A 16,862-nucleotide genomic window follows, 5' to 3' on the forward strand; every position below is an offset into this window, starting at 1 on the left:
TTATGGCTCTGTCTGGTATTATTTCAAACAGAAAATTACCTAATGTACAAATGTGAGAGCTTTTTTTGTAACAAAGCTATAACTCAGCAATACACTTACCTTGTTTATAACTACCAGCATTCCCAGGAAGAAAGAGAACTGGAATTCCTGTCAATAGGAGATTTTTGTTTTCTTCAGCATAGTTCCCTTCCCCATAGAGATACAGCTCATATGCTGGGTATCGTCTGGCTGTTTTCTTGGGTAATTTTATTTTCTATTGCAAAAGTTAAAAAGAAAACAAACACCTTGTTTACAGTGTTACAAACAGGAAAATGCTGTGGCTATCCAGCCATTTAAATGATCTGGCTTATGTGGTTTTATTTTTATGGTTGTAAATTACAGTCTAAAGAATTGAAAAACTGGGTTTGGCTTTATAAAAAGCTAATCAAAAATGGAATATCAAGCAAACTGTTTAAGTAAGTATTACTGGGCAAAATACTGGCTGCAGCTACTCTAAACAGTGATTACTTACAACCAGCTTTGAAACAAACTTCAAATGAATGCAATTATATATCTATCAAAGCTGCACATTCATAAGTAAATCCATCCTTATAATGGGGGGGGGGGGAAGAGGGAAAAAAAAAAGGCATATCAAAACCCCACCAATTCTCCCAGGAGAAGCTGAGACCAGAAACTGGGGCATGTGAGTGATGCTATTTCACTATTCCTGAGGCACAGGAATGGTTCAGGAATCCCTTCCAATGCCATGGATCTCAGAACAAGGATGGGACAAGCTGAACCTGGAGAGCAGTGTGGTGTGGGTGACAGATGACACCTGTTACCTCAGGGTAAACTGCAGAGGCTGTGGGAACTCTCTTAGCTGATTTTTACAGAGACATCACCTGCAGTGGGAGTTTGAACAACAGCAGTAACCACCTCAACACAGCTCAGCAGATAAAGCAAACCCTTGGTACTTTGAGGCTGTTTCTGTTTCATTTTCAGAGCTGGGTCTGTGGTCTGACAAAACCACCTGGTTCTGCAACAACCCAAGCCAAACGTACATGTCAGTTGTTCCTTGAAAGAAGGCTGTATTTCTTATGCTAAAGACAAAAACAAGTAACCCCCTAACCTAGCACACATCTGATTCACAGGATTAGGATTCCCAAGGAGAAAAGAACAAGATCTCTTTGATCCCAATGGCTAGGTGAGGATTAATCTTACACCTGTAAGTCAATCTCTTAGAGTCACATGGCACTGTCTTAATTAAATGTGTTCTTGTTTACTACTATTTCGGTTTAACACCTGCATAGAGGCTGACTGGTTTATAACTCTGAGGTTCTAAGATACAGATTTTTAAAATTTTATTATAACATTTGATGAGTGCAAATACACTCATTCCAATGTTTGATTATGTTACAACAATTGAGAGAAAAATAAGGTAATACAAAAATAAATGTATTTATGGTGTAATTTATATTCTAAGGAAATGCTTTTACAGAATCAAGTCAAGACTAAACTCAGTTTTGTATCAGGAATCTTCTGTAAAGTCTCTCTTAACTGCTACCCTGAAATAGAAGTATCTTTCATTCAAACAATTTATTGTTTTCTCTCAGCTGCACCTACCACAGAGATTCTGAGGTATTCTGTGGTATCTACCCCAGATTTAATTCTGTGTCCCCACATTCCTTCCCTTCCCCAGTTCTTCCCTATCTCTCCTCAACTAATGACTGTTTTCCTTCCCCCTTGGCCTCCAAAATTTTTGGTATGTTGGTTATTTCCAAACTATTTTCATGATGTTTTTAGATGTATATATATATATATAATATCTCTATTCTATGAGTTATATCTATGTGTGTGTATTATTTACAGTATTTTCATTATCTTGATTCATTAACACAAAAGAGAGTGTGAGGTATTATGTCTTCAGATCGTCCTTTGGTCTTTTCCCTTTCTTCATCATCCTGCCTTTCTAGCTCCACTGACTTCACTGTCCCATTCTCATTCTTTTCTGCTGCTCCTCTTGCAAAGGCTTTCCAAATTATGTGAAAAATCCTTCAGCAGTTCCCATTACTAAACTAAGAGTGCCATCAAGATGTGCTTATATCACTTCCTGACAGATCAAATCAACTGTTCATCCACAGAAACTTCCTGGCTCGTTTTCTTTTACCTAAAACTTTTATGGAATGTAAAATTAACATGCTGTTCTTCCTTGGGGCAATGTCAAACACAAAAACTCACACAACCCATGAGAATTGTACTGTCAAAATACTGGGGATTTTTTGTAATTCACAGTATTTAAATATTATAACAAAATGGCAACGTATAACTCCAAAGGAAAAGAGACATTCATGTTCCATGACAGTGGGTTTAAACTGTGAACTCCCGAGATAATGCTTATGTAATAAGTTGTAGCAAGCTACAGCAACTTTTTAAAATGTCAGTGCAGGCTTCATTTTTCACCCTGGTTCCATAAGAAATTAGGTTTTTGTGAACAAGTCCTCATTACTAACTTCTGAATCTCATGGCAAGTACAGCTGAACAGGACAAAGGCAGGTTAAATTCAAACACTGCAGTTCTAAAACTCATGCAAAAGAAGATGATCAATTACTAGGCTGACTGTGAGCTAACCCACACTGATAGACGCAAAAGACATCACACCTCTTGTTTAATTGCTCAAGCAGTTATTTGTTCTGTAATGTGACACCAATCTGGAAGCAAGGACAGGTACCTCCCACCTGAAACTCCCAACCTGCAATTTCCTAGTGAAGGCAGCTCTACACAGACACCTCCAACAATAAAAAGCTACTTATAAAGCACAATACCTTAGCAAACCCAAACGAATTCCCAATTTCCCCCCAATCCAAAGTACCGTTTTCTGCACTGCAAAGTGATTACTCAGGAAACAGAAATACCAGAGGGCAATGCAGCCAGCTGTGACTTGCATCTTCTGCACGCAACTACTGCTCACCTCTAAGCCTTGCATCCCGCCTAAAGATGTTTGGGAGTTTAAGCCTTTACATAATGAGTAAATACAAAAGATGTGGTGGCAGACAAGAGTTTCAGGCACCCGCCAATAACATCACACGGATCTTGCCAGTAACTTCCTGTTGGTTGGCTGCAGATTGAAGCTGAAGCAGGTTTTGGCTGCTAGGAGATCCGAAAACTTGCTGCATAGTATTTAAGTATTTATAATGGCTTAAGTGAATTTGTTCTACAGCACTGACTAAACAAACCCTGTAGCCATACCACGGTCCTCTTTTGTAGGCTAAGATGGCTATATCAAGGTTAGCAAATGAAGGTTAATAGATCCAAAACTTAACTTTCTGTTTCATTATGAATTTAGACACTTAAGTGTTGCTTTTAGATCATCTTTACTGTGCAAGCCAGCTTTCAACCTACCTCTGAACTGTGTTATTTAGAATAACTACTATTTTTTCCAACATAGATTAGATCTCAGATAATGAAAAATTGATGTTCAGAAATCAACCAGTTATAAAAGAAAATGCTGTAGTAAGAACTACTATCAAAAAGAGAAATTATTTTCTAAGAACTGCATGGTGCAGCGTTAGCAGCAAACTTACAAATATGCATTTACATCCTTCCACTACTAATCTGGAATAGTGTGTGGAAAAAACCAGTTCCAGGAGCAGCCCCCTCTCTCAAACTGATCCCAGGTTTTCAAAGAGACTTCTACAAGGCTCTGTTAGCAAAACAAGAGGGACCTCAAGACAGATTTACAAACTCTACCGTGTACATTGTGGGACATGCCACCTCCAAAGTGCTTATCGAGAGGACTTTGCACCACTGTTCACCACCTCGGGAAGAACACTGATAGTCAAAGCTCAGTTATGCGCTTCTTGGACACACTGGTTACTTCACACTCCGCAGTCACGGAAAGGGCCATGAAGTGCAAGGCTCGGCCTCCTGGGCACGGGCAGCGCTGGGAGTGCTGTCAGAGGAGCTGGCCCAGCCTCTTCCTCGGCCAACACCTGCGTGAGCTCCTGCGTTTCACAGAGCTACAGTCAACCCCAGGCACCGGCAGCTTCGATCGCGGGCAGGTTTTGCACCGCTGGCAGCGCGGAACGCCCCGCCGGGTTACAGGTGGGCGGCTCTTCCACCGCTCTCTCCCCGAGGGGCACCGCCACAAGAAGCGGGCACGGCAGCGCGTCCTGCCAGCCCCGGCCCCGCTCACGCCCCAGCTGCCCGTGCCCCATGCACCGCTCTCGGCTCCAGCCCGGCGGCGAACCCCGAGTTAGGGGCTGTTCTCCCCCCGGAGGAGCTGCGCCTCAGGCTCCCGGCTCCGGCCGCGGCGGGGCGGGCGGCAACGCCCCGGGGGCGGCAGGTCCCACCTGTTACACCCCGCCGCACTCACCAGGTACTCGGGGTACTCGTACATGTAGGTCATGCTGCACCGGTTCTCCTCGTAGAGGAACATCACGTCCCGCACGCCCAGCAGCACCAGGGCCGCCAGCGCCCCGTAGAAGAGCGCTGCCAGCGCGGGCAGCCGGCGGCCCGCCCGCCCCATGGCGCCCCGCGGAGCGGAGCGCTGCTCCCCGCGGGCTCCCCGCGCACACGGGCACGGCGGGGCGGGGCGGGAGCGCCGCCGCCCGGGAGGCGGAGCGGGAGGGCGGCCGAGCCGACGCCTCAACCTGGCCGCTGCCGGCGCCAGGGGGCGGCCGCCATGTTGGGGAGGTCGGGCGGCCGCTGGGCCGAGGGGCCCGCCCGCCATGTCGCGGCTCGCGGGGGAGGCGTGTCCGCCATGATGGGGAGGGCGCTGCACGGGGCCGTGAGGGAGCGCGGCCGCTCGGCCCCGCAGCGCCCCGGGGGCTCGGGATCCGGTCCAAGCCCGCCGGAGCCAGCCGGGCCGCGCAGCTGGCCGAAAACACAACCCCACACACCCCGCTGGGCACGAGCCCTGCACTGGGGGGAGCGGCTCACTGATAAATATCCGTAAAGCTGCAGACACTCACCACCTAAAGCGCTGGTGGTCATTTGTTTTCGGGGTTTTGTGGATTTTTTCTTTTCCTTTTTGTGGATTTTGTTTGTTTGCTTTAATTCGGGTACTTTTAACACGTTACTATGGCTATCTTTAAGTTTTAGGCTGCATTTTTGTCCCTGTGGGATTGCTGCCCCAGCCCGCTGCAGGGCACGCCCAGCAGAGCGGGTGATGCTCGCCAGGGAAAACAGTGAAATAATTAATGACTGAGCAAAACCAAAATTTACTTGGCGGTTTATTTTGCTCCCCCACTTTCCCCGAATCTAAATAGAAAACAAAATCAGCTTTCTAGGGCAAGGGGTATTTACACATGAGGGAACTACGAAATAGTTGCATTTTCATTTCCACTGCTGAATACCTACGCCTTCCCGGTTCCCCCGAAAAAAACAAAATTTACTCAGTTTTCCATAGTATTTGTACCATTTTTATTTGTAAAAATAACCATCTGAATGCGCTGCAATAGTAGTTTACAGTTAGGGCTCTTTATTACATTAATACAGCATTCAGTAGTTTAAAAAGTTACTAAACTGTGCTTGAGAAGATTCAGGTTGAACTCCAAGTCATTCAATGAATTAAGTTTTTTTTCCTCATTTCATATGTGACATTTACCCAAGTTCTTAAACTTCAATTTACAAAAGCAAACAATACCGACAAAACCCCACTGCAACCATCAAACGTTTTTATATTGTTTATTACAAATGTTATGCAAAATATAACACTGGCACCAGATGCGTATCACCGTGGTTTGTAAAGATATATTGCACATGCTAAAGCATAAAATATAAGACAAAACCTACAAAACATAAGATATTGGCTTTAATATGTAGATCACTGCATAAGAAATGCATAAAATTACATTTTATACACACACTCAAGATTGTCACTAGTTTAAAACGCCCTTTCCTATAACACTGACCTAAGTTTACTTTTGTGTAATAAGAAAGCATTTTCAGCACTGCAAAAATTATACATTATTCCTATAGAAATTTAGCATATTAATTTTCATTTCAATGCAGGTAGAACATATGAAAAGAAGAAACACTTTATACATTCAAAAAAGGTCTGAAATGAAAATTTACTGGTAATATATTGCTTTTATAACACTCAAATGAAAAAAAAAAAAGAGACAAGTTTCACAAAACATTTCCATTATACACAAATATAAAAAGGCACTCTAATAGTTCTTACATGACTAAGAATAAAAATCACAATTTTTTTTTTTAAAATCATCCTCAAATACATAACCAAGTTTCTCAACAGTACAATGGATAAACAATTCATTTCATGTGTTTGTTCTAATTCAATAACCTGGCAGTTGTTGACTGCATAAAAGTACCAAACACATTATGGTGCCCTTTTAGTAGCGATGAACAGAAATCCCCTGAGCTATTTCACAGCAATTTCAGGCAGTCCGGAGGTTGTGACTCAGTATTTATGAGAGAGGCTTGGGAGCCCGTCCTGCTCTGGATTCCACCTGCAGCTGTGGTTAAAATACAGGATGAAACGATCCTGCCAGTACACCTGGGCAGGGAGCTGTCCCTCCCCAAGTGCCCTCTGCTGGGTGCAGACACAGAAGTTGTCCACGTACTGTAAGCTGCAGGATCCAGGGTTAAGTGCAACAATTCTGTATGATTACTCTTGTAAGAAGTCCACAGAAAGGCAAGATTATTTAAGATTATTTACAAGAGTAACGTTACTCCCATGCTTAAATACCTGCCCTAAACTACACATTTATTTCTACATGTGATAAATTACAGATTAATGTGCTAGCATACAAAAAAAAAGGGATTCTGGTAACTCACATGAGATGTGGGACAGGGCAACACTGAGCACTCCTGAGCATCTCGCTCATGGCACTTTTCCTCCTAAATCCGGCACCCTCAAAACAGGACCTGTGCAGTGCCCTGGAGGTGCAAGCACAGAGTATGTTCCCGTGCTTTTTGGAATGCTGCATCCTGGCAGCATCGTAGGGTTTCATGGGTAAAGGTAAGATTTGGTTCCTGGAAGGACCAGCGTGACTCAGAAATAAATCACCTCTGCTTCTGGGGTGCGCGAAGAGGCAGCAGTTGTTGTGCTACACAATTACCAGTGTTACGAGGTATCGCAATTAGAAAAAATTTTGGTAACTGTATGGTAGCAGGCAAAAGTACTGAAACATTTTAAATGACAAGAAAAAATAAACTTTTTATAAAGAGGGCTGGTTTTCTCTTAATGAAGCACTGTCATGTAGGATAGCGTAATTTTCTGTATTTCAGGGTGAGACTTATAACTAATCCTGCCAAGGAGCCTGCCTACATTTCTGCTTAAAATAAGATTAAAATGCTGATTCTGCTGTTAGACAGGTGGCAGCTATTTCCCATATGTTTGTTTTCAATGCCATCCTTCCACATAAAAAAAACCCCAAAATTTGGGATTACTATTCATTTTGGAACAGGCACCACTGAAAATTTTAACAATTGATCTCTCTTATTTTCAGTGCTTTAAGTAAGGTGGTTTTTGCTATTCTGCAAGTTTTAAAAGCAAAAATGCTGAGAAAAATCAATTAGAATTTTATTTCACACTATTTCTGAGGAGAAAACAAAGGTTTCAGGTTCTCTGACATTCTACTGTAGAAACTACAGAGTTGAGAGAAAAGAGGGTTTTTTTTGTTGTAAACTTTTGAAAATTGCTGATGTTCAAGGAAAAAAAATACTCAATTTCAGTAAGGCAAAATAAACTTAATATATAAATATTTTTTCCTAATTAAAGAATTGAAATCTGCCAATAGATTTTCAACAATTCAGCAGAATGGGGCTAACAACTGCAACTAAAATTCATCTCCTTCCTTTTCCTTTACCCTGCTGAAAGTGAGCACCGGGGAAGCTCATCTCACCCTCCCAGCACAGACACAGGCCTGAGACGAGCTGAGTGTGAATGACAGGGACAGGAACACCTGACTCCATGCTCTGCCACAGCTGCATGGGTTTTCTCACCTGTTTGGCAAGGGGCTGGATCCCTTTCTTAAGCTCCTAAACAAAGGAAGGTGTTTTGCTTTCTGCTTTTTCCCAACACAGCCAGTGGACCTTTGCATTCTGTACAAGATGGGCACTTTCCCAGAGTGCATCCACCCTTCCTTTTGCTACTCAGGCTCTCGGTCTTGTCAGATTCACATTTCATTATGCATGAATGCTAACTAGGAGAACAAGCCATAGTTATTTTTCCTGGGCATTTGTTTCATTTCAAATAAATAGAAACACATTTACATTAAAAGTATATGAACATATTCTTAAGCCTGGGAAAAAAACCCACCTGTGGTCAAGACATCATCAGTTAAAAATGTCAACTTGAAACCTGTGTCATAAAATGTAAAATTCAGCCAAGACTACTCAAACTATTACCTCAAAAGTGTATATTTTTATCATTTAGAAAAAACTACTTCATTATGTCACTCACATTTGAAGAAAAAAAAAAAAAGTAGCAAAGTCTTCAATTTAATTACTGAAGCATTTTGGTCCTCTTGGTACAGCTGGTTAGTTCATGATAGTTTTTGTTTGTGTTTTTTGTTTTTGTTTACAAAGTCTCATTCTTCCTTTTGTACATCTGTTGCAGAGGAGGGTCGGGGTCCATTTGACCTAGAAACTTTGGCAGAAGGAGTAAACATATTCACAAAGTTGACACTGCTTTAAGAGCTGGTGACAAAAGGCTTTTTAGCATCTATCTCTGGTCCCCTGCACAGTACTGTTGTGTTTCTGGTGTTTGGTATTTCAACTTTTGGTGTTATGCTTTCATTGCTTTACCTTTGCTCTGTTAATCAAAACACTGGCAAAAGTATTTTAAAATTCAATACTGTTTACAGTAAAAATAAGTTATTTAACCATAGAAAAGGAAAAAAGTGCCATTTAAATTGGCAAATCATTATAAACTTCTACATACACCTTTGTCTACACCTGATTTCTCCCCCTCTCCCTTTTTCTTTTTTTTTTTCCTGGTACTGGATTCATGATTAATGGCTCAGATGACAGAAACATGCCATGACCCTAATTCTGTAGTGCAAATAAACCATACACATTTGTGCTGAATTGAAAAAAAATAAGGGCCAAGTGATTAGCATTTTACAGAAGTGATGTTCATGGGAAAATATGGTGAGATGAGCAGAATTTGGCCTTAAGAATTAACAACTACATTTTTCTAATTGTGTACTGCAACTAAGAACTGTAAAAAGTGCCTTCTGTATGTTTAAGTGCTTAATACAGGCAGAATGTAAAATGTTTTATTTCCTGTAGAAAATAATACAGGCATTTTTAAGATTACAACTTTACCTTTGGTTCGTGTAAAAAAAATATCTAATTAATAGAGCCCCTGGAAGCAGGAAACAGACAAATGTAGGAAAGGGGTGATGCTCAAATCTGTGAAGGTTATGCTGGAAATAGGATTGTGTACTAAAGGTGCAGCTAAAACATGAAAGAACTCTTTATGAACAGTTCCCTGTTTATTTGTGCTGTCAAAAAGAAAAAAGGCATTTTATCTTTTTCTACTTAAAATAAGAGGTAGAGACTTTCCACAGGGGCACTTTGGACCTAAAGAAAACATAAGGAAACTGAAAAGCTGCAGAACCCTAGTAGGAATATGTTCCAGTAAGTCCCTCTAATTTTGTTATTTAAAGGCTTGATTCTCATCAACACTACAAATCTTTCGATAGCGACTTGTCAAGAATAATAGTTAAGAATATAACTGTGGGATTTAAGCTGTTTAAAAAGACAAAAATTAAAGCTGAAATGAAATAATAACAAAAGAGTTTTTCTAATACCAATGAGTCAAAATGTTTCAGAATCCGAATCATTTTCATTGTACCCATCCTCTGTTCCTATGTTATTACTCAAGGGCTTATTGTAAGAGTTAATGCCACCCATAGCGGAGCCATCGCAGAGGTGCGTCCTGCCCAAATTGTCTTTTTTAAAACAAGTGAAGTTGAAAGCCGTCACTGAACTGGAGGGAGAAAAAGGCATCATGGTAGCCAAAATGAGTGCCAGGCAGTCAGCCACGTCTTTGTTAGGAGCACAAGCCAGGGCTGGCGTATGACCTGGGCACAAACGCAGACAAGGCAATGGTTAGTACTGAGGGCACCCGGGGCACCCAGCATTCCTCAGGTACATCTCTAGGGACACCGTGGGGACACGGATGGGGTTACACATGCCAGGCCACGGGCGTGTTACTCACTCACACGGGACATGCTGGGAGAGACACTGGGGGCACTGCAGTCACCGGGACCACAACAAGCACTGCTCGTGTGAGACCAGGCAGCAAACACTGCACCAGTTCAGTCAAAGCACTCACTAAACACACTTCTACAGCACAGACAGCGTGGCCAATACAGAACAGGGAGTTACAGCAACAGGGACAGAAACTGGCATCGCTTTCTGCATGTATGAACGAGTCTCATTCTGAGAACAACTTTCATTACACGTGAAAGATAATTAGTGTAAAACATTTTTGATTCGATAAGAAAACAATTTTAAAGACTGATCAGTTGAGCATCTACTCAACTTGGCAAGCAGTTTATTTAGGAATTAAATTATAAAAGAATTAGACCACTGCAGGGGGTACATGAATAGCAGGTGTAACTGAGTACATGGATGTTTAGTTACCCAAATGTACATTGTGTTAGAAGAATAACAGCTGTATTCAGCAAGCATGGCATACACTTCAAATACAGAGCAGGTATGACTCCAATGTCAGTCAAAGGGAGGACTGAGGAGCTATTGGAAGCTTGTCTTCACTGCAGTTTAACTTGGCTCCAGTCCAAGCACTGTCCCTAAAGCAGCTCTTCATGTACACGAGCCCTGGAAGCCAGTGTGCTCATTACACTTACTGTCTGTACATTTTACAGGCTGCTGTGCAGAACTCCAGCATTTCCCAACAAATCCTCCTTTCATGCTAAGAGCTGAAAAATTATTTTGCAGGTGGTTAAATCTTCAGTGCTGCAGCAATAATAATGCAAGGCAGTGGCCACTTCTGGTACCTCCTGCCTTGAGGAAGCCAAGATCTGCAGCACAGATGAATTTGGTGGGCAAAAAGAGAATACAGTTTTGTTGCAAAATACCCACATTTAAGCACTGATTGCAGTCAGTGCATTTCCTCTTCCATGTTAGTTCCATGTGTTCAAGTGTTAATATTCTCTAGATCTGTAAGTACACTGAGATTCTACTTTTAACATCTTGAACATCTCTCTTTTAAACTGTGCATGCTGTTCCTAGAAAAACTAAATTTATATAAAATTTAAACTTAATTGTCATTTGTTACATAGAAATTAGCTGGACCTGTATGTCCTATTTTAAGGATAAAATCTGTGGTTAGAAGCTAGTCTGGTTCATTTTGCTGTCCCCTATTTCTAAGTGAGGTTAGGGTCAGATAACTTCTGGGTAACTCATTCTGGCAAGTACAGCTAAGTAGCATTTGGCTTACAGCAAATACCACTCAGTTATTTTCATCCATAGATTGCAAATTTCTTGCAATGATAGGTGAGTAGTTACTTCATTTATTGTTACTTTACAGATATGGAAAGATGAAGGTACCAAATTGTTACATTAATGCCATGGAGTTAGTATTGTAAGAAAGACCAACTTGTTTCAGGAAGATATTTTTGAAAACTATAATTGTAGAATCACATCCCTCTATGGTTCCTCATAATTTTTAGGGGAGGACTTCATTGAAGTCTGAAACAAAATTATTTAATTTAGTAACCAATTATGTATTTTATGAGACAACAGTAATTTAATTGCATCTTGGATTAGGTCAGGTAATTGTCAAGCACAAGTTTGATCTCAGAATGAGCTGGGACACACTCAAACGTATGTTGATGGTTTTCTTCCTACCCATTAAAACATGCGCTGATTGAATGCAAAATCCTTAATTCTTCTGCAAGGCGTCAGAATTATCCGGTGCCACTTGCATGTTTAGGAAATTCAAGTTACCACTGCACTCAGGCATTAAAAAAGACTAGCTGTTGACAGTACATGCAAAATGAACAGTAAAAGGGACCGCTGTGATGTTTAAAGTAGATTTTTATACTAACAAAAGAGCATCTTAATTTTTTTTTTAAAATACGTACTCACACAACTCATTGTCTGTTCTTGGAAGGATAAAAGCATCAATGAAGCCTATCATCACCTTTTAAGTCTATTGCTTCGGACTGTTGTAAAATTACCTGTTGGGTCCTACTGAAGACTGTCAAAGTATATAATTTACTTACCATTTTCATCTACTGCCAGGACACAGGCCCCTTTGGCCAGCAACTCTTCAACCACCATCTTTAGGCCATTTCGTGCAGCAATGTGAAGAGGTCTACAAAAACATAACTAAATTCAACTTCAGTTTAAAACAGATTTTCTAAACAAAGTTAGGCAACACTTAAACATACCCAACATCTGAAAGAGAATGGTTTCCTTCCTTGGATCATTAGAATTATATCCTAGACACTAAATTTTGTTGCAGCCTTTGAAATAATTGTCATGTTTCACATCTATAAAACAAGATTTTTTTTGTGCAAGCACACAAAGACTGCTTAATACTTTCCAGTCTAAAGACCTTCTTTGAAAGGTTCTCATTTTTGCACTGTTGTGATGTTTAAAAGGAAAAGGAATCCAAGACTGAAGAAACACCTGTGTTCTGTCCTTAATTCTGGCTGTTCAATATCATTGTATTGCCTTTTTATCCTTGAACACTCAATTGCTGATCTCTGTTAGTGCAGAGCAGCTGGAAATTAAAAATAGCCATTGGTTTGCTCCTTTCCTGGCCCAACACCCAATTCTCCAGTTTGGGGACAGCTAGCAGGACAGGAAAAACATTTTCATATTGGAAGAGGGGAATAAAGGACTAAGATGGAATGAATTCTTCTGCAAGCTCTAGGTGATCTGCTGCCTCACCTGAACTCATGGTTGAATCTCCTATGGTGGGATTCTCCCATGCCAACAAACGGTTGCAGCTGATAACATATGCTATGGACAGAAGCTGCACATAAAATATCAGCTAAAAAAACACCTTCTGAGAACTAAATGTACCACCTAAAGTCTAAGTAAGTCTAAATAAATTATTTAAATTCAAGGTGAAGCTCAAAAAGCTAGAAAATGCCAGAGGTATACTTATACATTCATATGGTTAATAGACATTTTGATGTAGTCTTCAAATAAATTACCTCATATAATTTTTCCAGCAGATCATGCATAAAAATGGCATCAATAGAATCAAAATTCAAAGTAAGAATGCAATACAATTTGGGTCTTTTTCAAGGGAAAGCATTCCAAAAAATTAACTTTACTATTCTATGAAGTAATCTGAGCCATGAATTTGAAATGGTAAACTGGAATATGCTGGTAAATCAACCGAACTGGAGAGGATCAGGCTATACTTACGTCTGCAATGCATTATTTTTTGCATTAATAAGGCTCTGTTCTTGGATCTTGTCAAGTATTAACAAGGCACATTTTTCATGACCCTGTAGTCAGGGAAAAAAACCCAAAATGTTAATTTGATGAGGAGTTTGAAATTGAGGCAAAAGAAATGTTACATAATAAAAATGAAATTTAATAACTCGAAATACAAAACACTCTGCTCAGTAAGACTGTGTATGTAGAAGGTGAACTAAGCAAGTCTTAAAATACCGTTTGTGAACCAACACTGCCGGGATATTTTAGCACATTTAGAAATGTAGACATTCACCTGTCTTTCAACCCTGCATTCATTAAATATGAATTCACTTCCTCAGCTTTCAGAGAATGCTGTGTTTTCTCTTGAGTGAGAGTTCAGTGGATGATTTATCAGAACTCCACAGTGACAGAGAATGCTTTCATCTCAGAAACGAATACCATGCTTTGTGGGTCTTTAAATGCCTTTCTGTATTATTAATAAACTACTACAAAACCTCTTCGGTGTCAGAGAGCTCGCACAATGGAACTTTGGGAATAATCCAGATCCTTATTTCTGATCCTGTTGCAGCACAGCAAGTTGCAGATGCTGAGCCTACAGTCCTGGCAGGTGAACAGCTGCCTGAAGGACCTTGAGAATTCAGCTCATGTGTCTGCAGAAACTGGAGTAATATGATCACACTGGAATCCAATCTGTGGATAGGAGCAAAAGAAAAGGCCCGGGAGAGGGAATCCTACGGGCATTTCTTCTTGCAGAAATAGCAGTAGAGATTTTAATTAAGAGGAAGAAGGGTTAGGAAGAGACACCATCACCCATCTAATCAATACTTCTGGTTTCACTCCTGCTTTGTAAAGGGAAAATTTTGTGCTTCTTTCACAGGAATTGGAGATTAATAAAAAATTATTTTATTTTTCTTTGTTACTGAACCTGTTAAACTGTTTTACAGTGAGATTATCTGGTAAAACTTTAAAGGGTTTCCTTTACTTCTCTTAGAGTCACTAACTTAAATTTCAGCTGTCATAAGAGCCATTCCTATTTCTCAATGTACAGTACTTTAAAACAGACTGGAGAAAAAGCTTGGAACAACTTTCCCTTCCTCACCACAGCCTTGACCACCGCATTGCCACAGCAGGAAAAAAACTTGGGAGCATAATCACACACATACGTTCATACAGACTGATGAGAATAAAAACACAGAGACGTCTTCAACTTACTTTACTGCTAGCCAAGTGCAAAGATGTATTCAACTCCTTGTCTTTTAATGTCAGGTCAGCCTTGGCAATGTTCACCAAAAAGTCTGAGGTACAGAGTAGAAATCAATCCCAATGAACAATCCCAATGGGCAGATGAACATATCAAAAGAGAGGATAAAATGACTGTTTCAATATACATGTGCACAGATGCTAATCAATTAAGTCTTTATATGATGTAAGCCTTATAATAATGAAATTAGTGAATGAGAACAGACTAATCTTGTGCAGTTAATCAGTGAGCAAATGCAGAGCTAGCAGCTAATTTGTGGTGCTCCGAACGGTCAAACAAATATCGATCTTAATTTATTTATGAACTTCCCTACTTGCAGATCAGCAATTTTTGCCTGAATCACCTCCACCTGAGAACAACTGTAAATCCCACTTTGAGAGGACTAAGGGGATATAAAGAACTGGGGGGGCAGCCTGTGCTGTTGAAGTTTGAGGAAAAGGGAATTCTGCAAAGTCCATAAGATCTCCAGTCTGTGTGCCTGTGGCACACAGTGTAGCCTGGAAAAAGCAGCTGCTGATAGCTGTCTTTTCAAGAATGGGGCTTCCTATAGGGCAGGGCAGGAAAAGGCTACATAATCTTTTTCATACATGCAGCTTTACTGCTCTTCAAAAGCAAGGAAATAAAGAGGAGAACAGAATAACTTCTGCCCTCATGCTCTTTACAGCATGCTCTTGGGAGGAAGTAAGACTCAAATTTGTCATTGCAAATGTTCACCAAGACTGCAGAGAAGAAGAAGAAGTAGTATTTTTTAATGGATGAAAAGCTATCTTGTTCCAGAAGGGTACTATCCACATAACCTGTTTCCCTTGCTCAGTTTTGCCAGGATGGCAGGGGTTAGCCCCGTGGGGCAGAAGTGCAGGGTCGGAGGCTGCACTCACCGACGGCGCCCAGGTGCCCGCTGTGCGCTGCCATCATGAGCGGCGTTCTGCCCGCGCGGTCGGCGGCGTTCACCTGCGCGCTGTGGCTCAGCAGCAGCTGCAGGCACTCCACATGGTCGGCGAAGGCTGCGGCGTGCAGGGGCGTCCTGGGGGAGCGACACCCACACAGTTTGTGCTAAAGAAGGGCAATATCCCGACCTCCCCAAAAACCTCAAAGTGCTAGACCTTTTATTTTTCTTCCCATCAAATTTGAGTTGTCACCATAGGAAGGTTGTGGTAGCAGCAGCTGGAGTAAGTTAAACGATATTTCCAGTCTCCAAAGGTGGGTATGATAGTATGGAGATATGATATTGTGAAGAATCTTGTATTAGCAGCCTGTTTATTTTAATAGAGCATATTGTATAACATGAAAAACAGTAAAATCCCTCATCCTTATTAATCCGATTTTAGCTTTTTTTAAGCAAGCCTCAGTTGGGAAGAATTATCAGAAAAAAAGAGATCTGTTATTTAAAACAAATTAAAATATTTTGAATTGTAGTCAGAGATACTGCAGCAACAAGCCACAAGTAACTGCAGTACTATAAATGGCAGAAGAAATTCAATCCCCTTTGAAGGTTATCAGTTTCTACAAGACATAGACACAGGAATTCATCCGCTGTGGCTCTCTGGCATTTTGGGTCTGAAGGGTGACTACGAGACATGAAAGATACTTGGTACACAGCCCAGCTCAGTGCTGCTCCTGTTTTGCTTATCAGCAAAGGTGAGGTGCTCTTACCCCCCTCACAAAATTCAGTAATCACTGCTACTGAGGGTATAAAATTTGTTTTAATCAAAGGAAACAATGAATGTTCCGTTTTCAGAATTTCAGCAATTTTAATTAAATATATACATATATGGTGAGGAGATTCTCAATGTGACAAATGAAGGATTGGCCTGAATGCCCATCTCTTGCTGTAATAGTTTTATTTTGCTGCATAGATATTCTCAGCTGTGTGCCCTGAGAATGCCAACAACATGAAAACCATTAATGAAATACTTTTCTGTATGTACATAGCATCACTCCATTTAGCAAATATAAATGTGTTTCAACATTCAAGAAAGAAAACAGGTCCAGGGAAACAGCCTATAGCCATAGCTGTTCTAAACAACACTACTATTTCTATTATATTTTTTCATATATACTCTGACATTGAATACTTCATATTCTTGCTTTAGTGAGACGTCACTTAGCTGTGCTGCAGTGTAAACTGCTGTCTGAAAGAGTCAGCATGACATGTCTTAGCCCAACCATAACAGATAAGGATTAGTGCGAGAGGTTCAGAAAGAACTATGAAAAATACTGAATG

General features: G+C 40.8%; 2 protein-coding genes across 12 annotated transcripts in view; both read right to left on the reverse strand.

The window, feature by feature from the left end:
- PGAP1 (post-GPI attachment to proteins inositol deacylase 1) overlaps nucleotides 1-4,549 on the reverse strand; it is a 29,994-nt gene extending 25,445 nt beyond the window's left edge. The window contains exons 1-2 of the mRNA XM_015634342.3: nucleotides 4,352-4,549; nucleotides 100-253 (exon numbers count right to left, since the gene is read on the reverse strand). Coding sequence (XP_015489828.1) covers nucleotides 100-253; nucleotides 4,352-4,504 — 307 coding nt within the window. The 5' untranslated portion in view covers nucleotides 4,505-4,549. The remainder of the gene's footprint in view (nucleotides 1-99; nucleotides 254-4,351) is intronic.
- An 827-nt stretch (nucleotides 4,550-5,376) lies between these two features.
- The window catches only part of ANKRD44 (ankyrin repeat domain 44), a 139,619-nt gene continuing 128,133 nt past the window's right edge, over nucleotides 5,377-16,862 (reverse strand). For 6 of the 11 annotated variants that reach the window (XM_033516206.1, XM_033516205.1, XM_015634338.1 and 3 more), the window contains exons 24-28: nucleotides 15,517-15,662; nucleotides 14,590-14,672; nucleotides 13,363-13,445; nucleotides 12,204-12,295; nucleotides 5,377-10,034 (exon numbers count right to left, since the gene is read on the reverse strand). In XM_033516206.1, coding sequence (XP_033372097.1) covers nucleotides 9,769-10,034; nucleotides 12,204-12,295; nucleotides 13,363-13,445; nucleotides 14,590-14,672; nucleotides 15,517-15,662 — 670 coding nt within the window. In that variant the 3' untranslated portion in view covers nucleotides 5,377-9,768. Of the gene's footprint in view, nucleotides 11,955-12,203; nucleotides 12,296-13,362; nucleotides 13,446-14,589; nucleotides 14,673-15,516; nucleotides 15,663-16,862 lie in introns of all 11 variants that reach the window. The other 5 variants (XM_033516209.1, XR_004498391.1, XM_015634341.1 and 2 more) reach the window with 5 other exon arrangements.

This window comes from Parus major, chromosome 7, assembly GCF_001522545.3.
Source record: "Parus major isolate Abel chromosome 7, Parus_major1.1, whole genome shotgun sequence".
Lineage (NCBI taxonomy): Eukaryota > Metazoa > Chordata > Aves > Passeriformes > Paridae > Parus > Parus major.